At 43.7% G+C, this 25492-nt stretch overlaps 1 protein-coding gene across 4 annotated transcripts in view; it reads left to right on the plus strand.

Annotated features, from left to right (window-relative positions):
* Window positions 1–25492, plus strand: part of KIAA1549L (KIAA1549 like) — a 308930-nt gene that overhangs the window by 249157 nt on the left and 34281 nt on the right. For all 4 annotated transcript variants that reach the window (XM_030794655.1, XM_030794656.1, XM_030794658.1 and 1 more), the window contains one exon: window positions 4036–4165. In XM_030794655.1, coding sequence (XP_030650515.1) covers window positions 4036–4165 — 130 coding nt within the window. The remainder of the gene's footprint in view (window positions 1–4035; window positions 4166–25492) is intronic.

Consider the following 25492-nt stretch of genomic DNA (forward strand, 5'->3'; position numbering starts at 1 on the left):
GCTGGAGTGCTATGGCACTATCTCGGCTCACTGCAACCTCCAACTCCCTGGTTCAAGTGATTCTCCTGCCTCAGCTTCCCGAGTAGCTGGGATTACAGGCACGCGCCACCACGCCTAGCTAATTTTTGTATTTTTAATAGAGACGGGGTTTCACCATGTTGGCCAGGATGGTCTCAATCTCCTGACCTCTTGATTGGCTCGTCTCAGCCTCCCAAATTGCTGGGATTACAGGTGTGAGCCACCGCGCCTGGCCTCAAGCTATATTTATAATGGCAGTCTTGTCCTAATCTATTGGCCATGCCATACCTAAATAATAAAACCTACCTTTTAAAACAACTGTCTCCCACACTTTTCCAGTGGGCTTGAGCCTCCGTTACCCAAAACACAAATCTACTCCATATCATACCCATTGATTTTCCTTCCTTCCCTCTGTCATTTCCCCACTCCCCAGCTAGTGCTTCCTGGAGCCACCTCCCAAATAAATGACTTACACTCAAATCATTCTAGAACCTGCTTCTAGGGAACCCAACGTAAGGTAATAATATATAAAGATGGAGTTGCTCTGATGGAAGCTGGGCCTCCTCCTGCTCCTCAGTCCTTCCCAGGCCATCTCTATGGAACCCCGGGGTTCCATAGAAAGAGAATATAATTTGAGAACTACTTTCTTAAGCTATATTGGGATTAACAAGCAAGTAAAACTCATCATTACCCACCCAGCAGTATTTTCAGAGGTAAAAAACTTAGTTCTCAAGTTTGTATGCTTCAAAATGTATTGCCTTTAAAAAGTATGTAGCAAAATAACAAGAAATGAATATACCTAATGGGATGCTATCTTATTAAAATAGGTAATTTCTCTACCTGAGAGTCTAATTTATTTTTAAATAGATGCTTGCACACCAAGCCTGCATTGGTGGTCTGGAAATTGAAATCCACGTTAAACAGCAGCCTTTAAGCTGTATATTTTAAGGGGATGTTGCCTCCGAGAGAAAAGTAGACTGGTATACACTTCAATGTCGACAGTTTTACCTACATTTACAGTTCTCGACAGGGCTTACACACTCTCGCGGTTGTACTTCTAACACTTGCAAAATAACCTACTTAAGTGTCAATTGCTAATCTTAGTATTTACTCCACCACCACCCTTATTAGTAAATCTTTTCTAAATGGGCTAATTGATAATCTCAAGACAGTTGTAAAATCTGCCTTTTCCCAAAAACGATGTGTAATTAGGTCAAGGATGAGAATTCTTCTCGAGTCTGCAGAAGGTGTGAATCACTAGGAGCAGATTGTTTCAACAGCTCACTGAGGTTGTGCTTCCCTAAAGGAAGCCTCTAATTGCAGATAACTATAGGGCACAGTTTATGCTATTAGCTTGTGAGTGCCGTTATTAGAATTAGTCAGAATTCTTTGGGCTGCAAATGATGGAAACCCAGCACAAACTGATTAAATAAAAGGGGAATATATTATTGAGCATTATTGAAAGGTCCAGGCTTCGGCATGGCTGGATCCAGGGGTCAGACGATGTCTCCTATGTTAGATTTTGCTCTCTTTTCACTCTCTGCTGCCCCCATTTTCAGGCAGGCACTTAACCTCATGGTGACAAACTGGCTGCCAGCAACTCCTGGCATATATCCTATCTTCTTAGAAACCCCAGTGCCAAGAGAACGCCTCTTTCCTAGTTGCCCTAGCAAAAGCCCTGAGACTCAGTCCCACCAGAACAACTCAGGTCAGGTGCCCAGCCCCTGACCCATCACTGTGGCCATGGGGATGTGATGCTGGGATTGGTCCAGCCTGAGTCACATGCCTACCCCTGGAGGAAAGTGAGCCCCCAAGTGACATCATGATGCTCTTACCAAAGGAAGGTTATCACAGGTAATAGGCAAGCAAAGGCAACAGATGCTCTTTGAGCAGGTATAAGCTCCTCATGGTGAACGTCTAGAACCAGTGGTGTCTGCCGTATTCCCAAGGCTAATGGCAAAGGTAATGCTTTGCCTTAGAGTTCTACTGCCTCTCCTAGACTATGTATGATTGTAGTTCTGTGACTAACTTACTGTGTGTCTATGAAAATGTGTATGCCTGCCAGGTTTCTGGGGCTTCCCACATAGTCACTGGGAAGAAATAATACAGTCTCTTCACCTTCAACCCATGAATAGCTAGAATCTTAGAATAGAGACATTACATAGGTCGTGTTGGTGGGCACGGAGGCTCACACCTGTAATCGCAGCACTTTGGGAGGCTGAGGTGGGCGGATCTCTTGAGCCCCAGAGTTCGAGACCAGCCTGGGCAACATGGTGAAACCCTGTCTCTACAAAAATTACAAAAAAATTAGCCTAGCTTTGTGGTATGTGCCTGTAGACCCAGCTCCTCAGGAGGGTGAGATGGAAGGATCACCTAATCCAAGGAGGTCAAGGCTGCAGTGAGGTTATACCACTGCACTCCAGCCAGGGTGACAGATTGAGATTCTATCAAAAAAAAAAAAAAAGACAATGTTTGGAGAGTAATCTGAAGATAGATAGTCTTAGAATGCAAATTAATCAGAGGGAGACTTATGGCTGGGTGAGAAGGAAGTGCTATCCCTTTGCCACCTTGCAGGATCATGTGGAACTCACTTGTCCCCAATAAGCCTCACCCCCACTTGTAAAATTACCTCTTGTGGAAGAAGAAAAGCATAGCCACGCTCCTCACTATGTTGCTATTTACTTCCCACTCTTTGAAAAGATTTTTCTAATGACAAGTGGAGACAAGACAGGGGTGACAAATGTATGAATTTTTTAGCAGTAGCTGAGTGGAGCCCCTGAATGTGCTACTCCCTGGGCCTGAAATGCCCTGTGCCCAGATCAATGTGTGGCTGGCTCCACTTAGGACTCAGCTGAATTGTCACCTCCCCAGAGAGGCCTTCCTGATCCTCCTATCTAAAGTTGTCTCCCATCCTAGTCCCCGTTTGTCACTGCTTAATAGCACTTATCACTCTGAAATTACCATGTTAATTATCTGTCTCTCTCATTAGGATGTAACCTCTAGGAGAGGAGGGGCCACAATCTTGTTTTGTTCACTGTGGATGTTCATCATCTTCCATGGTGCCTGGCACATAGTAGGCATTCAGTAAATGATGGAAGGCTGGATGGTTGGATGGATGGATGGATGGATAGATGGATGGACAGATGGATAGATGGGTAGGTAGGTGGATGGATAGATGTGGATGGATGGACGGATGGATGGATGGATGGATGGATGGATAGATGGATAGATGGGTAGGTAGGTGGATGGATAGATGTGGATGGATGGACGGATGGATGGATGGATGGATGGATGGATGGATGGACAGATGGATAGATGGGTAGGTAGGTGGATGGATAGATGTGGATGGACGGATGGATGGATGGATGGATGGATGGATGGATGGATGGATGGGTGGGTGGATGGATGGATGGATGGATGGATGGATGGATGGATGGGTGGATGTGAGGGTGGATGAATGGATAAGCCCCAAATTACATCTGAGTTTATGGCATCTTAGTCCAGAAGGAAATCTACTCTGGTAATAGCAGAAAAGAAATCTATCCACAGTCGTAATGTTAAGCAGCCCACTAGCCACAGGGTTTGTTAACACATCATAGAATCCTGCGTGTGAAACCAGAAAGAGTAAAAGGAACAGGAGGTTGCTGAGTCAACAAAGTCAACAAAGGCAAGTTTGTTCCCATCAGCGTTAGCTGTCCTAGAGGGTCAAGGGAGAACCCCTGGTCTTGCCATCAGCAGAATTTTAAATGAGGTTGCAATGTTGCAATTGATTGTAGTTACCTAGTTTCCATATGAAAGAACAGTTACAATTCAGCCAAATGATTACAGCATCTGGAAAAAAAAAATCTTTATTTCACTCTTTCTACAGCCCCTTATATCCTGGGAATAAATGCCATCAATTCTGAGATTTGTGAGGCAAATCCAAACCCTTCATTGGTTGCCTGTACTTTGGATCAGTGGAGAATTCCATCTGTCAGGGCATTTGCTGCATCATAACAGTTGTTGAATTTTCTTCAGGCAACAGATGAAGAACTCTGTCTACCGAAGCCGGCAGTCTCTGAACAGCCCGAGTCCAGGGGAAACCGAGATGGACCTTCTGGTGACTCGGGAGCGACCCCGGCGTGGAATCCGCAACAGCGGATACGATGTGAGTCTCTGGTGGGCTGGGTGAATACAAGCTTTGCTTTCCCCTGAAGGCAAGGGGGATAGAGCATCCCATTGTGTTCTGCTTTACCACATATTTGTGGAATTTTAAAAAGCACTAAAATGTTTTCTATTTTTTTATTACCTATTTTGCAAAGTAGGACTGACTACTTGGAATGTGTCAGAGTAACAGATTATTGCTAAAAGGATCACGATTTCTGAATTGTGCCACGTTATGAATAGCACATTACGGACTTTAAACTCAATGGATATTCTAAATGCCCTTAATTTATTTTCCCCTCTGTCCTTAGAAACTCAGTAGGGACCATGACCATGGGTTAGAATTCACTTGAACACAGGCTTCTTTTAATTCATAGCGATATTGAAAAGCTGGATTTGTTCCTGATTTCATAACTCCTCGGTATGCCATGGAAACAATGAGATGTCCAACAGGGCGGTTTGATAATTTCATGTGACAAAGCACATGCTTATGTTCAGTGATGTGACCGAGCTGCAGAAATTATTTTAATCCCGTCAGATTTCCCCAGATGAGGAGTTGCAATTTGGTGCCTCCTCTCCAGTTGCCTGCACCCTGTGACTTGTCCTCGGACCCATGAGCTCAGGTGAATTGTCGTGTGCTGAGAGGTACAGTAATGCCTCACCCTGCCCCAGCATTTCACATGATCTTGAATCTACACCTAGGTTTGTGAACACGTTTCCTTCCTATTCCCCTAAAATGTTTCTCTAAATACAAATAAAAATTTTTCTTTAATAAGACTTATAATTCAAATATATCTAGATAAACATGTTATAATTTAAGAAGTTGTAGTTTGACACTTGGTTTTTTAAATATACCATGCTAATTGGAAGGCAACAATATTTTTCTCCCTCAGGATTAGTCATCTTTTGCCACGAAACCTTAAAATGGGATTTTTTAATGGTCCAATTAAAAACAGAGATATTCTACCTAATTTGAATTTCTAATCACCTTCCTTATATTTAAACTTGATGTTTGTGTTAGTGGTGTTACGCTTATCTTTTGTTTCTTTTTCCTTTTTCATAAAACAGTTTGGTAGTTTAGTTTTATAAAATTATAGATGCTTTGGGCAAATCTTTTATTTTTCCGCTAGGTTAAATTATTCAATGTTAATTTTTCTCCTTATAAAAAATATTTCCTATGCCAAATTCATTCAGCAATTTGATAATCAGCCTGTGATTAAAAATCGGGCATTGGAAGCTTCCAGTTAATCTTTCCCCACCAACAGTGAACCTTCTTCCTCGATGCTTGTTTAGTTTGGGGAACTTTTTCACCTGCTCAGGCATCTGAGACACAGTAGGATTCTTAATTTATTTCAAGATTGGCATTAATGGGGTTTTTTTGTGAGATTCTAAGCAAAGACACCTTGACCGTTGTGAGGAAATGGGTCAGAGGTTTCCCTATTAACCTTAAAAAGAGAACATTGCAGACCGTTTTTTAACCACAGTGACATGACTTGCAGCACTCACTTAGTACCTTTGGAATGTCATGTTAGCAACGTACCTAGAACAATAGAAAGAGACAGATAATTTTTAGGAGGAGATTACTCACCCTTACAGACACGTATAAGTATACCAAGTACATGTTACTTTAGGGGAAGCCTGCTTTATTCTAATAGACTTCTTTAAAATAGATACTGCTTTGAGAAGTGCATGTGATCTCAAAAATGTGATGATAAGCTCCCTTAAGAGAAAAATGATCATCTAGGGAATAGCTTTAAGAATTTAGACTATTGACTGTAAGAATGAAATTGCTTACCTATATCTCCTCTTGTGCTTTTTATACTAATCATATGAAAAGTGTCTAATATTTACCAACTGCTCACTATAGACCAAGCCCTATTCTAGTCTTTTCATGTGTATTATCTCGTTGCATTTGCACAGTTACCAGCCAAGTAGATGCTTTCATTATGCCCATTGTATGGATGAAGAAACTGAGGCCAGTTATATAATTTGCCTACCCAGCCGCAGAGCCCCTCCCCTTAACCACCATGCAATATGGCTTCTGTATTCATCCTTCCTCACTATACATCTATCCTTATGTAACCTAATGCATATCCTGTATTTTTGAACCTCTGGAAGAAGCTAGATGTCAGGGCTCACAAGCATTCTTACATGAATAACTCACACAAGCAAAACATGGACCAGCAAATAAAGTAGAAAAAAAAAGTGAGTCATAGTTTTAAACAATGCATTCATTTTCTGAGCTCTTGGTTTTCTAAAATTACCAGAGCACTTCTGGCAAAAGAATCCATTAGCACAGCAGTGAGCCGGTCATTCAGTTGGAAACATGTCATTCTTCCCACTGGGTCTGGGGATCTAGAAGCCCTGCCAAAATATCCAGTCCTTTCTGCCAGGTTGGGGAACCTTGACACCGTAGAAGCAAAAGCACTGGGAGATTGATTTAATTTTGCATTTTTTGAAAGATGACTGGAGTCCCAAAGGAAAAGCCTGAATGTAAAAATGAATAAATGCATAAATAAGCAAATACATGCTATACAGGCAAATCTTAGCACCAGGACTGTAGCAGCAAGGATTGTTTCAGAATTTTCCCATAGATCAAGAGTTATTAGGGCCTAGAGAAGGGAGACCCTTAGCCCCGAAGGGTTTGGGATCACTGCGTTTTACAGCAACACTCTTCAACCTTTTGTTCACTCTTTCAGCTAAGGGATGTAGTACACTCCCGGCAGTAACGATACCTCACTTGGTAGTAATATTCTAGAAGGACACATTCCCATTAGAAGGATGTGTTATTTTCACAAGATGCTCCAAACTCCCAAAAGACCAGATCATATTATTAAACCAACTTTGGCATTGAACTTAATTCATCCCTATGTATAAAGCAGGTAGAAAAGGAAATGTCAGCCTAATACGTAAAAACAAAAATATCTCTATTTCAAAGTATTTTTAAAATGTTATTTTCTGAATGAAAGTCATGTGGAAAATAATGAAGCAGTGAGGAAAAGAAAAAAAAAATGCTGCAAATATGATTCTCAGGCAGAAGAAAGACCTAAGTGATTTTTCCTTTATCAGCCAAATTATTTACCCCAGTATGTGGATATGAAACCTTTGCTTCCAAAAGCCAAGTAATCATTAAATCATCCCCCAGAAAGAAAAATGCACCTTTTCAACATTGATCTGTTTTTGGAGTTTAAAAATTGGTGGCAGGAAAGGAGCCAGCTATGTGTCTTGGCTATGAGGGAGACTCTGAAATTTATTGTTTGAATTATAACTTTGAAAATGAATGTTGACCTCTCAGAAGTAGGGACTTTTACAAACTACTTCTCTTAGTTTCTCTCTAGCACCTTGTCTGAAGTTCCATGCACTGGAGGTAGTTGCTAGTGCAGTGGGCTCAGACCCTAAAATGTGGGCAGTGGGTTTGAAAATGTTAAGAAGGATGGTTGACTCATTGATGCATCTCAAAGAGGCGATCACAGTCATTAGTTCTCATTCCAGAGGCCTTCTTTGGGGAAATGTTTGAAACCAGATGCTTCTACAGCTGAGAAGTCCATGTAAATCTATAGAAAGGGGTATCAGGCAAGGTCCAGCTGCAGAAAACTGAAAACATCAAGCTGTTTAAAACAGACCCAAAAAAATGACCATTAGGAATTAGGTGCTCACAAAATCATCGGCGGGCTGAAGGAATGTTCCTGGAAAGATTCCTAGAACAAGACCACAGGGCTGGCCCTGAGGAGGGGCTGCTGCCTCTTCTTCAAGCAGGAAGGTGGAGAAGCAGCCTGCCCTGGAACACCGAGGTTAAGAAAACACAGTCGTAGCATGATCCAGGAATGAGAGAGCCCCACAGAACCAGGGTTAAGGACTGTGCTGCTCAGCAACCCAGCTTCCAGCAGCCAAGGCAGCAGAAAGATGGGCCTGCCCCATTTCCCCTGTCCAGAGTGCACACAAGTGCATCTAACTGACAGGACCGAAGTCTCATCCACAGATGCAGCCTCCTGGAACGCCAGGAGACGGAAGTTAGCCGTTCAGCCTCAACAGTACAGAAATGCTCACTACGAGGAGGTTGCCTGTCCATTACCTCCACTGCAGGCACCAGGCAAAAGCGAGGGGAGAGAAAGATTACCAGGCAGGGCAATACTCAGGAAAGAGTTGGGGCCACTAGTGGATAAAAGTATATCCCAAAGGGGAAAATGAGCCCATTTCTCAGAGCTCAGTCCACAACAGCCTGCTGAGGAAGACCTGGGCACATTGTCTGATGTCAAGCCTATAGGCTGACAGTGCAGCTTCCTTTGTTACAGGTGAGCAGTGGTTACTGGAAGGAGAAGAAGGAATTGAAACAGTTGTTTTGATGAGTTCCACTTGCAGAACAACGAAATATTATCTGGAAAGTCCCTGACTGCTCACAAAGCTTATGGCAAGTCTGGGGCCTCCTCGTTACATTTGTAATCCTATTATTAATAGAAATCTCTTCTGCCCACCCACTTCCCACACCTGCCCCAGCATCTTACAGCTTTGGCGTAACAGTCAGAGATCAAGCCCAACACAGGAATGCCCTGGTGCTGCATAATGGAGTGGTCCCAAATAAGGGTACAACCAGTTCGTTGCTCCATTGGGAAGCAATTGGTTGGATTTGGAGATTTTGTCCTTTATTCGAGAAGCAACCTGCTTGTTACCCCCCTGACCTAGGTGCTCTTGTGTTGACCCCACTACCATTACCACCTTAGTATCTCCCCCAAAACTTTCCTCCATAGCCCCTCATCTTAGCCTTTCATTTCCTTCTCCTACCTCTCCCAGCTAACATGAGCTATAATAACCCTGGCTTTATATGTTATCTCAACTTAATTTACAGTACATTATATTTTAACAGGGACTTCTAATCCAAGAGAAATATCTGCTCATGGGAAATCAGGCTCCCTGGCAGAACCTGAGGCAAAGAGATTGGGGTGTTTGAGGGTGAAGGAAGTCTTTAAGTAAAGTCCAGGTGTCACCAGGTTGATGGCTGCCCAGAAAGATACTTATCAACCCCAGTGTTGGAGGCCACTTGGCGAGTGGGAGGTGGGATGCTTGTTGTCAGGTTTGAGAGGGAGGCGGAGGGGTTTCAGCATGGCCTAGTGACCTCCTTCAGAGCCAGGCCTCCCCTGCAGGCCAAGAATTTCCCTCCTCTGTAGGCAACTTCCCACTGGGCAGGAGATAAACAACTTCCCTTCTGTTAGCAGCACTCAAGTGCCATCTGCCTGCATCTTCTCTCTGATCCCCTGCATTCTGGACCCTGTCTGCTTTTATTCTTGGTACCTGCCTGCCCATCCCCATTTTTCCCGGACTCTGGGACCTCCTACCCTCTTGGCCTAGGGTAGCCACTTCTTTCAGGCCAGGGTCCCCAGCATGCTCTAGGTATACTTTCAGGGAGAGGAGGAAGCAGATTTAGGCAGATTTTAAAGTTGGGCTGTGGTACAGACACTACAAGGCCTCAGCTGACCCTGTGGAGGCTCTGCAGCTCAGATGGCCCTGAAGAGTTGTCTCAACTTTGGGAAGCAGCTGTGCATATGTACTCTAGAATGGACCAGTCATTGGGTGTCCTTGGGTGAGGCTGTTCTCTTTAGCCAAGGGCAATTCCCTGTGAGAGCTGATATCTGAGGGCAGTGGGTTTGAAAATGTTAAGAAGGATGGTTGATCCATTGATGGATCTCAAAGAGGCGATCACAGTCATTAGTTCTCATTCCAGAGGCCTTCTTTGGGGAAATGTTTGAAACCAGATGCTTCTACAGCTGAGAAGTCCATGTAAATCTATAGAAAGGGGTATCAGGCAAGGTCCAGCTGCAGAAAACTGAAAACATCAAGCTGTTTGCCCAGGCAGTGTGCCCAGCAGCTGGGGGAATCCATCTTCTAGTCCTTAGCAGCATGGCTCAGAGTCCACTAGTTCCTTACAATCCTATGTACTCCTGGGCCACCTATGTCTGCCAAGCCCCTGCAGGAGCTGGAGGCCAGTGGACAAATGTAAACACCCCTTGGGAATTGCCATTCCTTTTCTTTCTTCTAGCAAACATTTATTGAGTGCATTGGAACCATGGCAGCATATGTGCACTTAATGTATGTAAATTCAGTAATACGAGTCCTGAAAGAAAAAGGAAAAAAAAATTTAAAGCCAAGAAACTAGCTTTTACATATATTTTGTTTATATTGTACATTGCAGATTATATGTTTCTTTTTCCCTGTTACCTTATAAGGTTGTATGCACAGGGCCACATAGGCTACACCAAGTGGATGATTTAAGAGATTTTCAAGGGCTTTTCTCTACATGATTTTTACCTACTCTGCTGGCTGGCATTAGCATTAGCATCTAAGCCTTGCATGAGATTCCACTGTATCAGCCTGTGTGAAGCTCTGTGGAGAAGGGAAAGATGTATTAATTTTCATGCATGGCCAGGTGATTACACACTAGTGGAGGAGAGAGGTAGAGGCAGATGCCACATACTGTGGCAATGAACTTGGATGGGAAGAGGAAGTGCTCCTGAGGGTTTGTTCCTTCCTGTCTGTCCCGCAGCCGCTGCCCAGTACCATCTCCATTGCTCACCACTGCTGATGCCGCCAGACAGCTGCCGGGGAAATCCTTCTAAATCACACAGTCTTGTTCAAAATCCTCCAGGAGATCACCATAGCTTTGGGGCTAAAACTCAGATGCTAAGCTCCCAGCTCAGGACTTTTCTGCTCTGGCTGGCCCAGATGTGCCCTTCTAGCTGACGCGCGTCACTCCTTAAACCACCCCCTTGGCTCCAGCCTGAACACCTTCCCCAAACTTGTCCTGTGGTTTCTCGTCTCCAGGTTTTTGCACGCATACATCACTCTGCCTGGAATCTCCCTTCCCACCTGCTTCATCCAGGCCCAGGCTGCTCAGTCTCCTCCCTGTTAACACTTAGGGCTGTAGAGTTTCTTCATATGGGGCACTGTCCTGTGCATTATAGGATGTTTAGCAGCATCCCTGGTGTCTACCTATGCGTGAGGTGCCAGAAGCCCCTCCCAGTTGTGACAACCAAAATATGTCTCCAGACATTGCAGATGTTCCCTGGTGGTCAAGCCTGCTCCTGGCTGAGAACTACTGACCTAAGCAATGCTTTTGGAACTTGGTTTAAACATGACCTTCCCCAGCACCTTTTCCTGGCACCTATGCCTATGGGCCCCTCCTTTGTGTTCCAGTAGCCCCTGACACCCCAATCAAAGCCTTCATCTGCAACTTCCATTAGTTTACTTGTATTATTTCCCCATGCAACCTCTCAAGGACAGGAGTCATGTTTTATTTATCCTTGAAACCTCAGCACTCGGAATAGTAACTGGCACATAGTAGATGCGGTGTCTCTATTTGTTGGGCAAATGAACAAACAAGTGTGTCAACCAGAAGAGGTGACTCCTGAGCTGAGACTTGAAAAAATGGGGCATGTTTCTAGCTCTGAGCCAAATACACATTAGATTTGAGCGAATATCAAAACCATAGGCAGATGTCCATTGCCATTTGGAGTTCACTGTGAATAGTGGTTATTCACTAAAATCCTTTGGCAAAAGCAACAGAAACCCCAACTTAAACCATCTTAAAACATGAACAGGATGAGCTGTTTACAGTAAATGCAGGCATGGTTTGGTTGGGGCCCCAGTCTGTTCCTCTGCGTTATACACAGCTCTGTGTCCCCCCGTGCATTGGCCGTATCCACAGGTGGACTCTGGTAAGAAATCCCAGGCCTCATATCTGTATCCTGCATGGACCAGTGCAAGAGGGAATTCTCTTTTTCCAACCTCAACACAAGGTGTATGGGTTTTACTCTGACTGAGCTATCGTATGCCAAGTGTCCGGCCCTTCATGAATCACTGTAGCAATGAATGCAGGGAGATTACACTGATTAATTTAACCTGGTCAGGCCCCAGCGACGGAGCTGGGGCAGCTTAGTCCCAGCTAGCCCCCTGGCTGAAACGCAGGGAGAGAAGGAGATGCATGCTGAGGCCATCACAGTGCCTGCTACAGCACCTGCTGCTTGAGGAACACTTGTAGTTGGACTTTTTTATTTAGAGAGATAGATCTTGCTCTGTCGCCCAGGCTGGAGTACAGTGACACAATCACAGCTCACCGCAGCTCCAACCTCCTGGGCTCAGGCAAGCCTCCCTCCTCAGCCTCCCCAGTAGCTAGGACTACAGGAGTGACACTGCACCTGGTTAATTTTTAATTTTTTTTTTTTTTTTGTAGAAATGGGGTCTCCCTATGTTGCCCATAGAGGCTGGCCTAGAACTCCTGGCTTTGAGCAATGTTCCCATGACAGCCTCCCAAAGTGCTGGGATTATAAACATGAGCACTGTGTTGGGCATCTTAAGGAACACACCCAACAGTCTCCTCCGTGTCACTCTTCCGTCCAGTTTCAACCTGTTGTCATTTTTGTGTTTTTTGTTGTTGTTGTTTGTTTTTGAGACAGAGTTTCATTCTTGTTGCCCAGGCTGGAGTGCAATGGTGTGGTCTCAGCTCACTGCAACCTCCACCTCCCAGGTTCAAGCGATTCTCCTGTCTCAGCCTCCTAAGTAACTGGGATTACAGGTGCCCACCACCATGCCCAGCTTTTTTTTTTTTTTTTTTTTTTTTTTTGTATTTTTAGTAGAGACAGGGTTTCACCATGTTGGCCAGGCGGGTCTCGAACTCCTGACCTCAGGTGATCCGCCCGCCTCTTTCTCCCAAAGTCCTGGGATTTTTACAGGCGTGAGTCACTGCGCCCAGCCCTCGTCATCTTTGACATCTTTGTCATCAAGCCCTTTCTGAAGGGAAAGATCAGCGTGGTGTTGTGTAATGACTGTTATTCACTGTGAGCTCGGGAAGTCCAGGCTACAGGCAGAGGTTCACGTTTTGGACGCAGGTAGAGTGACAGAGGGATTTTGTGCATCTGTCTGGTTTTTTCAAGAGCTGAAGAGGTGAAAGGGCAGACTTGAGTGCATGGCGGGGAGAGCCTGTTTGTGATGGAATAGTGCTGACTCACGGGAGAGATCCTCCCAGTTTCCTTGCTCCTTGCAGTGCCAGCTCAGCCAAGATGAAAAAAAGCAGGTGATGACTCACCTAGAAAGCAAGACGCGAATTAGCTTTCCAAGAGAGAAAGCCATCCTTAATATGTTTACTTTCGGGTTGATTCCTTTTTTAAGAGGTGTTTTTAATTATGACTGTGGTTTATTTATTGTTCTTGAAGTTCACAGGTAGTACAGTGTAGGGGCTGTGCTCATAGCCTCTGGAGCTAGGCTACTTACAAGCTATGTGAAGGTAGGCCAGTTACCTACCTATCTGCACTTCAGTTTTCTCATCTGTAAAATGGGAATACCAGTGGTACCTACTTTAGGAGGATGTTGTGGGAATTAAATGAGTTAATGCAGACAAAGCATGTAGAAAACAGGGAGTGAACATTAGCTACTATAACTCCCCAGGAGGGAGAGGGCAATACTCTCCTTTTCCTGTTTCTTTTCTTTTCTAGCAGTTACTACTCTGTTTTCGTTATTGTTATTGAGACGGAGTCTCACTCTGTCGCCCAGGCTGGAGTGCAGTGGCATGATCTCAGCTCACTGCACCTTCTGCCTCCCAGATTCAAGCAATTCTCCTGCCTTAACCTCCTGAGTAGCTGGGATTACAAGCATGCACCAGCATGCCCAGCTAATTTTTGTATTTTTAACAGAGGCGGGGTTTCACCATGTTGGGCAGGCTGGTCTGGAGCTCCTGACCTCAAGTGACCCACCCACCTCGGTCTCCCAAAGTGCTGGGATTACAGGTTTGAACCACCACACCCGGCCTGCGCTTACTGCTCTGAATTGTGTCACACACCAAAGAGAGGACCGTGCTCCTCCAAGGGTGCCTTTCTCTGGCATGACCGGACAAGAGATGGGCTTGGTGAAGGGTGCCTGGACCTCTCCCACCTTGCCGTAGTACAAGGCCACATTTCCAGAGATGACCTTTAAGGTAATATTTTTGCAAACACAGGGCGGGACAGTGGTTTCAAGTCAAGGCAAATGGATCTTGTGGGCTGCTCAGTAATTGAATTTGCCCTGCTCCTTAGAGAGCAACAAGTTACGGAGGGAGAAAGACAGGAAGTTGAGCTGGCACCTGAGGCTTCTGTTACACGGGGAAGACGTTTTGCTTTGGGGGCAGTGAGTAATGCTGAGAGCATTGGAGCACCTTCTTTTATCCTTGCCTGTCCCATCTTCATAGGCTCAGTGGAGACTCTGATTATGAGTCACTCTCTGAAAGGTCCTCTCTGAAAGAGGATGTCCCTGTTTCCTTAGAAGTCTATGAGAGACTCTAATTCTTTTCTACTCACCTGAAACACAGAAACAGCATGCTGTCCTCACATCCCCATAGCCCTGGAGTGATCGTAGATCATCCTTTGGAAGGGCCATCAGAATGAAATTTGAAATTTTGCTGGAAAATTTTTTTTAAATTCCATTTGCACACCTTTGCAGAAAAGTCACTGAGCCATTATTTTGAACCCCACTGCCTGTTCTGAGGGGAACCAATCTCACTTTATTATTACAGAAGCTTCCAGGATGCAAGCTCCTGGGAAACTGCTGCAAAGGTCTCTCTGCTCCTGTACCACCATGGTCTTCTTCCCACCTGGTGAAGTGAGAACTCCCTGAAATGTGGTTTCCAGAAGCAACTTTCTAAATATGTCTCTCCTTCCTCAGTAACAGGCAGCACTTGCAGTGGGCAGAGGAGGCATTAAATGGAGAGAAGTGGCATGTTTTGTGTGGCCCAAAGGACTCCGATTGGTGGAAAAGAAAAATGGACATGGAGCCAGATACATTTCATCATGGCCAGATGGCCCAGGAATTTATCTTGCTGAAACCCCCACTCGGTCTCTGGGCCCTTGCCACGCAGTTGCATAATTTGTTCAGAATCTGCTCTTGCAGGATGGAGCTGCGATTGACACTGAGCTGAAAATCAGGGCTTTGGGGCAGGGTTTGGAGAGGGGCTTCAAATTCCTATGCTCCAGAAATGAAGTACCAAGGTGGGGCAAAGTGATGTTACACCCCCTTGTGTGTCCTGGAAAGTGTGGGCTTGTAAAACCCCTGTTCACTTTGGGGCGCCTAACTCAAGAAATTCTAGAATAAGTGGCCTCAAGAGCCCTTTATCCCTCTTCGTTAAGCCCATTCTAGATAAAACTGTTTCATTCATTTTAGACAAATGGAAATGTCTTTTACTGTTGAAGACTTTTGAGCAGGAATTCTCCAGACTTTTAACACTCATTTATTCAATGAGTATTTATTAATGTTCTACCATACGCCATTCTGGGATACGGCAGGAAACATGACAATGTCCCTGCCCTCATGGGGCTTATCCAGTAGTCACCGCTTATCTGTGGTTTCACTTACTTGTGGTCAACTATGGTCTGAAAATATTAAATGGGAAATTCCAAAGATAAACAATTCATACATTTTAAATTGTGTGCCATTCTGAGTAGTGTAATGAAGTCTAACGCCATTCCACTCCATCCTACCCAGGACATGAATCTTCCCTTTGTCCAGCTTATCCTGGTCAACAAGGATATGTCTGTGCTACCCAGCTGTCAGTCACTTAGTCACACAGTGGTTATTCAGACAACCACTGTCACAGCATACCAGTGCTTGTGTTCAAGTAACCCTTATTTTACTTAACGGTGGCTCCAAAGGGCGAGTGGTAATGCAATTTGGATATGACAAAGAAAAGCCCTCTAGTGCTTCCTTAAATAGGTGAAAGTTGCTGACTTAGTAAGGAAAGAAAAAAAATTGTATCCTAAGGTTGCTAAAATCTCTGGTAACAATGAATCTTTTTTTTTTTTTTTTTTTTGAGACAGAGTCTCGCTGTGTCACTCAAGCTGGATTGCAGTGGCGCAATCATGGCTCACTGCAACTTCCACCTCCTGGGTTCAAGTGATTCTCCTGTCTCAGCCTCTTAAGTAGCTGGGATTACAGGCGTGTACTACCACGCCCAGCTAATTTTTGTTTTTAATAGAGATGGGGTTTGACCATGTTGGCCAGGCTGGTGTTGAACTCCTGACCTCAAGTGATCCACCAGCCTCGACCTCCCAAAGTGCTGGGATTACGAGCGTGAACCACCACGCCCAGCCAAGAATGAATCTTCTACCCATGAAATTGTGAACAGTATATTGTTATAATTGTTCTATTTTATTATTAGCTATTGTTGTTAATTTCTCACTGTGCCTAATTTATAAATTAAACTTTATTATAGGTTTGTATGAGAAAAAACATCATGTATCTAGGATTCATTACTCTCCACGATTTCAGGCGTCCAGTGGGGGTCTTGGAACATTTTCCCTGAGGACAAGGGAGACTAACTTATTACACTAGGGAAAACTGGCAACAAACACCCACGCACATATATGTACAGCACAGTGTCAGGAAGGCTATGGAGGAACATAACTCAAGGAAGGCAGTGGAGAGTACCAGGAGCTTCTCTGAATAGCTTGAGCAGGGCAGGGCTCTCCAGGGAGGTGACTTTTGAGCAGACCTAAAATGCTCGCCCCAGGGGAAGAGCTTTCCAGGCAGAAAGTACAGCAAGTGGAAGGGCCCAGACACGCTTGGGGAGCTCAGAGACCATTAAGGAGACCCGTGTAGCACAGTTCCTCTTGTTGGTAAAGAGTCTTGGCTTCAACTCTTGCCTTTCCTTCACTCTCACAACTAATCTATCAGCAGCTCTGCCACTTCTCTTCCAAAATACATCTTGAACTCACTCACCCCTTGTCTGTCCATGACCACCCTAATCCAGACCCCTGTCATCTCTTCTGGCCTAGGTTACGGCAATAGCCACAAGCAAGTGCTTCCTAACCGGCCTCTCATAAGTTCCAATCACATTTCTTCCCTGCTTAAAATTCTTCGGTAGTTTCCCGTTGCCCTTTGACAACAGTCCAGCCTTCTTACCATGACCTTTAAGACCCTGCATGATCTGGACCCTGCCTTCCTCTCCAGCCCCATGTCCTGACAATTAGGGCTTCAGCTACAAGGTCTGTATATTAGTTTGCTAGGGCACAGACAGGGTGGTATGGCTTAAACAACAGACATTTATTTTCTCACAGTTCTGGAGGTTACAAGTTCTAGATCAAAGTGTTGGTAGGATTGGTTTCTTCTGAGGGCCGTGAGGGTAGGATGCATTCCAGGTATCTTTCCTGAGTTTATGAAAGGCCATCTCTTCCCTGAGTCTTCATATTGGGTTCCCTTGGTACATGCTGTGTCCAAATTTCCTCTTCTTAGAAGGATCAGTCCTTTTGACCCAAAGGTCCACTCTAATGACCTCATTTAACTTAATTACCTCTGTGAAGGCCCCATCTCCAAATACAGTCCCATTCTGAGATGCTGGGAGTTAGGACTTCAACATAAAAATTTTGTGGGGGACACAGTTCATTCTGTAACAGTCCTTTCTTTTTCTCAAGCACTACCAACTCTCTCACCTCTGGGCTTTCCTACAACCATCACATGGGCAACCTCTTCTCCTCCTTGAGGTCTGAAAACATGGCACCTCCTCAGAGAAGCTTTCCCTGACCATCCCCATCAAGCTAGCTATGTCAATCCGTTTTGTTTCTTTTAGTATGGGAAAATTGACATATGGTAAAAATGTACAGGTTGTTAGTATACAATATGATGAGCTTTGACAAATGTGTATAGCCTTAGAACCACCAGGTCAATGAAAATATCAAATGTTTTCATCACTCCCAGAAAACTCCCTCCCTTTTTTTTTTCAGTCAATATTCAGCTCATCCATAGGCAACCACTTGTCTGATATAAACCACTATAGTTTTGCCTGTTCTTGAACTTCATATAAATGGATTTATTCAGTATGTACTCTTTTATGTCTGACTTCTTTCACTCAAGATTCATCTGTTATTGTATGCATGAGTATTTTATTCTCTTTTATACTGGGTACTATTCCGTTATATAAATATAATACTATTTATTTATCCATTATCCTATTGTTAGACATTTGGATTGCTTCCAGTTTGAAGCTAGTATGAAAAAAAAAAGACTGCCATAAACATTTTCATGTGTTTTCTTAAGAAGTGTTTTCATTTATTTTGGATAAATATGTAGGAGTGGAATGTGTGGGTCATAGGCTAGGTATATGTTTAAGAAATTGTAGTCAAATTTACAAAGTTTTTGCACTGTTGCCCCTCCCACTAGCAGTATAACAGTTCTAATTCTAGTCTTCAACCTCACCAACATTTGTTGTTATTAATCTTTCTCATTTTAGCCATTCCACTGAATATGAAATGATATAATTTCCTTATTACTAATGATGTTGATCATCTTTCCATGTGTTTATTGGACATTTTTGTGTCTTCTTTCATTGAGGTATCTTTTCAAGCCTTTTGCCCAATTTCTAAATTGAATTGCTTGTCTTTTTGTTATTCATTTGTAGGAACTATTTATATATTGTGGATACAAATCCTAATTTTTTTTTGTGGTTGGTAGCTTGTCTTTCCATTAGTTGTCTGATAAGATAGTAGTTTTAATTTTGAATAAGACTTAAAGGTACAGAATGTGCCCCAGGACTAAATTGTTTTGGAATATTTTTTAGGAAGAAGATACTTGGGCTTCCCAGCAGGACTATAATTTCCTTCAAGTTTGTTCTCATGGTGTTTCAAAGAGAGGATGAAGTCATGTGGGTACTTAGCCACTGTGTGCACTATCCTAGATGTGTTGGACTGGTTCACTCATTTTAAAACAACATTAAAAGAATTGCCGGTGCTTGCAGTATCCAGTGGCCACCATGAAGCACAAGACCAGGGGCCCATGTGTGGAAGAGGAATGGCTTAAATCTCTTCTAAATACTGTGGCCTTTGCTGCTGAGTTCTGATATACCGTAACTCTCCAAAACTATAATTACGTGTATATCCTCTCACCTGGTAATTCTCCTTCTAGAAATTTAACCTAAGGATAAACTCATGATTATATGCAAAGTTCTTTTTTTATTATTATTATTTTTGAGATGGAGTCTCACTCTGTCACCCAGGCTGGAATGCAGTGGTGCGATCTTGGCTCACTGCAACCTCCGCCTCCCTGGCTCAAGCGATTCTCCTGCCTCAGCCTCCGGAGTAGCTGGGATTACAGGCGCGCGCTACCTCGCCTGGCTAATTTTTGTATTTTTAGTAGAGGCGGCATTTCACCATGTTGCCCAGGTGGGTCTCGAACTCCTGACCTCAAATGATCCACCCGCCTTGGCCTCCCAAAGTGCTGGGATTACAGGCATGAGCCACCGTGTCCAGCCATATATGCAAAGTTCTAAACACAAGGATACTTATTCCAGCTTTGTTCATATAGTAAGATCTTAGGAAAACACTTAAAATAGTGGACTGTTAAATATATGGTAGCCTAAAAACCCCATTTATTAGAATGCTATGAAATCCTTATTCTCTATAAATACATTTATTTATTGATGGAGATACTTATTGTTGAATTAAGAAGGTTTCAAAATATTGTAATGTCATTTTTAAAAACCTTATATATATGTGCATATATATATATGCCTGTATATATATATATGCCTGCATATATGTGTGTTTACATATATATAAAATATATATATGCCTACATATATACGTATATGTGTGTATGTATTCTGTTTATAAAATCATGGCCCAAACAGCTCAGTCTGAGAGAGTATCTAAGTCAAAAAGAACTCTGCCAACAAAAGTAATTTTAAAATACCTCTACTCCTTTACTTATATTTTTATATGTGAGAAGGCAGATACATCATACTCAGTAAAACTTTCTAAATTCCCTTAATTCCTCTCCCATTCACATGCCACACCTGCTTCTGCACCTCTCCTGAAAATCTCACTATAAAATTCTGCAGCCACACCTCTTCTGCCTCTCATTGCCCATCCCCACTTCCTTGTCTCCATCACGCACACAATCTATGTGGCAAAGTGTGGGCTCTCCTTGGAAGTGGAAGAGGGAGAAACTGACCTGGGTCAAGCCCACACTCTCTGTAGTGGCCTGGGGCGGTGGGGAGGGCGTTGGCAGTGCTTTAGCATTCACAATCCTCATCCTATTTCATATGCATGGAAAACATCTGGAAGGATGTGCACGAGGTCAAAATGTTAACAGTAGTTATTTCTGGTGATCGGATTAGAGTAGATTTTAATTTTCTTCCTTTTGCTTATCTGTGTTTTCTAATTTCCTGCCATGAACAGACATTCCTTGATGAATATTTTTAGGATTTTTATTGAAGTATATCTTGATTAATTTATAAAAATAGCTTTTTGAAAAAAATGAGTTTCTCAGAGCTTTTCAAGAATAGGAAGTCAGAGAAGCAAGTACGGTCCATTCCAAGTTAAAGAGGTTTAAAAATATATTCTCTGTCCCAGATACGGCCCCAACCCAAGCCAACTGTCAGCCAACACTGGGAGGTTTGTCTTTGTTCCTGTTTCCCCTCTTTTGTCAAATAAAAGCAAAAGGCATTTTCAGAAATGTGCCAGTGAGGGAGAAGGGTTTAGGGCAAGTTCAGCCAGTAGATGTGATATCTCGTATCTGAAAATGGACACAACCGCAGAGCTCCGAGAGGCTGAGTGAGGAAACCCACGTGGAAAAGCCAGCACAGAGCTGGCACACCACAGGTCCTCGAGTCAATTTGAGCACCTACTATATTTGTTCGCTGAACAGACGATTACAGCTTCACCTCTGGGCAAGGTCCCAGATTGGGGGCTGTGAATACAATCATTAATAAGACACTGACCCAACCCTGAAGGAGTTCCCAGTCTATGGAAGGAGACAGATAACAGCAACAATAATAATTGCAGCTAATGTTTATTAAACAAATGCTGATGTGCGGGATACTGTGAGTGCTTTGTATTTATACATTGGTGCTTTTCATCCTTATAGTAATCTACAAGGTAGATTATCTCAATAAGTATTTTATCTTCTTTTCTGGTCACAGAAATTTGTTTGACTCTGTCAGAGCCCACAACTATAGTATGGTAATGGATCTGTTTATATGTATATACAGTGGGTAAGAGCTTAGGTGAGGGAATCAAACTTTCTGTGTTCAAATCTTAGCCCTACTAATTATGGGCAACACATTTGTCTTTCAATGCCTTAAAATCCTCTTCTGTAAAGTGAGAATATTCATAGTTGTTACTTCATAAGTTCTTATAAGGACGAAAAGAGCCGATATGTATAAAGTACTTAAAACAGTGCCTGGCATGTAAGCTGTTAATAAATATTAGCTGCTATTGTGTTGTTAATTATTTGCTTCCTGCCATTGACCGGGAGCTCCTTGAGGGCTGGGTCACTATCTTATTAATTATTGTATCCATCACCCCCAACCCAGGGCCTAGTACAGGGTTGAAACCAATAATTGTCTTTTAAGCAAAAGGACAAACTTTGCCGGGTGCGGTGGCTCACGCTTGTAATCCCAGCACTTTGGGAGGCCGAGGCGGGCGGATCACGAGGTCAGGAGATCGAGACCACGGTGAAACTCCGTCTCTACTAAAAATACAAAAAAAAATTAGCCGGGCGTGGTGGCGGGCGCCTGTAGTCCCAGCTACTCGGAGAGGCTGAGGCAGGAGAATGGCGTGAACCCGGGAGGCGGAGCTTGCAGTGAGCCGAGATCGCGCCACTGCACTCCAACCTGGGTGACAGAGCGAGACTCCGTCTCAAAAAAAAAAAAAAAAAAAAAAAAAAAAGGACAAACTTATCATTATCATTACTCAATATGTTTTAGTGGGGGAGGGAGGTGCAGGGGTTGTTTCCCTTCATGAGTAGATGTCAGATTCCCCCAAAGATGATGATGATAGGAGGAGTATGGCATCCCCTAGAGCAAGTAGAGCCCAAGAAACATAAATGTCAGACCGTAGTTCAACTCTCCCATTTTACAAATGAGGAGCCTGAGGCTTAGGGGTTCCTGCGACTTCTTATCGTCATGCAACTCGTTAGCATTGGAAGAAATGTGTTAGGGAAAGTGGGCCTTTTATCTTAACCTCAACTTCCACCTCAAGGGTGTTATAAATAAAGTTTTGGTGCCACAAAAGAAATAGCACTTGAATATAAAATTTTCTTTTTAATTCTCAGCAAGGCAAGTTACTTCCATAGAAGGGTGCACCCTTACAGATGGAGCAATGGTGAGCGCACACTTGGATAAGGGAGGGGAAGGCGTTCTTATCCCTGACGCATGTGGCCCCTGCTGCTGTGTCCTTCCCCTGTTGGCTAAGGTTAGACCGCACAGGCTAAACTAATTCCTATTGGCTAATTTAAAGAGACTGACGCGGTGAGTGGTTTGGGGGGAAAAATGGTTATGACAGAGCAGGTAATTGGAATGAGTCAGGGTGGAGCAGGTAATCGGAATGAGTCAGGGTGGAGCAGGTAATCAAAAAAGATTTCTTTCCGAGGAAGTTAAGTTTAAAAGTAGAAGGCAAAGAATTGAACATACTGACATACTGATTCTTTGAAAAGAAATTTAGAACTTATATCTCTCTAACAAGGGGAAGTGGACAGAATTTATTTCGGTTGAAGTTCACAAAGCTTGATTGAATGCCAAGTGCCTGTGCTAGGCTTCTGAGAAACAGAGGTGAAATGGGTTCTTTCATCTGCGTCCGTGTGAAGAGACCACTAAATAGGCTTCGTGTGAGCAACATGGCTGTTTATTTCACCTGGGTGCAGGTGGGCTGAGTCCGAAAAGAGAGTCAGCGAAGGGAGATGGATTATCATTTGTTCTTATAGGTTTTGGGATAGGCGGTGGAGTTAGGAGCAATGTTTTGGGGGCAGGGGGTGGATCTCGCAAAGTACATTCTCTGGGATAGGGAGAATTACAAAGAACCTTCTTAAGGGTGGGGGAGATTACAAAGTACATTGGTCAGTTAGGGTGGGGCAGAAACAAATCACAATGGTGGAATGTCGGCAGTTAAGGCTATTTTTACTTCTTTTGTGGATCTTCAGTTACTTCAGGCCATCTGGATGTATACGTGCAAGTCACAGGGGATGCGATGGCTTGGCTTGGGCTCGGGGCCTGACATTCTTGCCTTCTTACATTAATAAGAAAAATAAAACAAAATAGTGTTGAAGTCTTGGGGCGGTGAAAATTTTTGGAGGCGGTATGGAGAGAGAATGGGCGATGTTTCTCAGGGCTGCTTCGAGCGGGATTAGGGGCGGTGTGGGAACCTGGAGTGGGAGAGATTAAGCTGAAGGAAGATTTTGTGGTAAGGGGTGATATTGTGGGGTTGTTAGAAGAAACATTTGTCCTGTAGAATTACTGGTGATGGCCTGGATACGGTTTTGTGTGAATTGAAAAACTAAATGGAATAAGAGAAGGAGAAAAACAGGTATAAAAGGTCTGAGAATTGGGAGGACCTAGGACATCTGATTAGAGAGTGCCTAAGGAGATTCAGCATAGTCCTGCCAGCAAAGATTATTTATTTACTTCAAGAGTTAAGAGTGGCAGTTTGGGGATAGCACGAGGAGATATCAGCTGTGATGGCTTGGAGAAACAGTGTAAACCGGCAGTGTAAACAAGAGCAGGGCATGTATGAGTAGTTGAGAACACAGAATAGGAGTATGACTAGACAGAAAATAGTAGGGATGACAGGTTTTTTTGGGGGCACAGTCTAAGTTGGTCTGGTGTCTGGAATGACACTGGGGCCTAATAAAAAGGGCTCAAATGGGCTGTACCTTGTAGCATTCTCAGGACAGGCCTGAATTCTGAGAAGCGAAAGTGGTAAAAGTATTGTCTAGTCCTTTTTAAGTTGGTGGCTGAGCTTGGTGAGGTGTGTTTTTAAAAGACCTTTAGTCCGTTCTACTTTTCCTGAAGATGGAGGACCGTAAGGGATATAAAGGTTTCGCTGAATACTAAGAGCCTGAAAAACTGCTTGGCTGATTTGACTAATAAAGGCTGGTCTGTTATCAGACTGTATAGAGGTGGGAAGGCTAAACTGAGGAATTATGTCTGACAGGAGGGAAGAAATGACTGCGGTGGCCTTCTCAGACCCTGTAGGAAAGGCCTCTACCTATTTAGTGAAAGTGTCTACTTAGACTAAGAGGTATTTTAGTTATCTCACTCGGGGCATGTTGAGTAAAGCTAATTTGCCAGTCCTGGGTGGTGGAAAATCTTCAAGCTTGACGTGTAGGGAAGGGAGGGGGCCTGAATAATCCCTGAAGAGTAGTAGAATAGCAGATGAATGTCAGGTGGATCAGAGAGATACGGTCATGGGGGTCAGGTGTGGTATCAGGAATAATGTGGGAGGCCAGATTGAAGTCCGGGCCAGGAACAGTGGTAATTGTGGGACTTAACGAAGAGTGAGTACAGCTGAAGGAGCCAGGGAGCAGAAAGTATATGCGTCAGGTATGAGGAAAAAAATAGATTTTGGAAGTTCTGAGCAATATAGAGAGTGAGTTGAGCATAGTTTGTGATTTTTAGGGCCTCTAAAAGTATTAAAGCAGTGGCAGCCGCTGCACGCAGACCTGAGGGCTAGGCTAAAACAGTAAGGTCAAATTGTTTGAACAGAAAGGCTACAGGGTGCGGTCCTGGCTCTTGTGTAAGAATTCTGACTGCACTAACCATGCCTAGGAAGGAAAAGAGTTGTTGTTTTGTAAGGGATTGAGGTTTGGGAGATTAATCAGATATGATCAGCAGGGAGAGCACGTGTGTTTTTATGAGAATTATGCTGAGATAGGTAACAGATGAAGAAATTTGGGCTTGACTGAAGTAATGGGGGCTGTCTGTGAAGCCTTGCGGCAGTACAGCCTAGGTAATTTGCTGAGCCTAATGAGTGTCAGGGTCAGTCTAAGTGAAAGCGAAGAGAGGCTAGGAGGAAGGGTGCAAAAGAATAGTAAAAAAAAAAAAGCATGTTTGAGATCCAGAACAGAATAATGGGTAGTAGAGAGAGGTATTGAGGATAGGAGAGTATATGGGTTTGGCATCACGGGGTAGATAGGCAAAACAATTTGGTTGATGAGGTGCAGATTCTGAACTAACTTGTAAGCTTTGTCTGGTTTTTGGACAGGTAAAATGGGGGAATTTTAAGGGGAGTTTATAGGTTTTAGAAGCCCATGCTGCAGCAGGCGAGTGATAACAGGCTTTAATCTTTTCAAAGCGTGCTGTGGGATGGGATATTGGCATTGAGCGGGATAAGGGTGATTAGGTTTTAATGAGATGGTAAGGGGTGCATGATCGGTCGCCAAGGATGGAGTAGAGGTATTTTATACTTGCGGGTTAAGGTGGGGGAATACGAGAGGAAGACGCGAAGGAGGCTTGGAGTTAGGGAGAAGGGTGGCAATGAGATGTGGCTGTAGTCCAGGAATAGTCAGGGAAGCAGATAATTTAGTTAAAGTGTCTCGGCCTAATAAGGGAACT

The sequence above is a fragment of the Nomascus leucogenys genome, chromosome 15 (genome assembly GCF_006542625.1).
Source record: "Nomascus leucogenys isolate Asia chromosome 15, Asia_NLE_v1, whole genome shotgun sequence".
In the NCBI taxonomy this organism is placed as follows: domain Eukaryota; kingdom Metazoa; phylum Chordata; class Mammalia; order Primates; family Hylobatidae; genus Nomascus; species Nomascus leucogenys.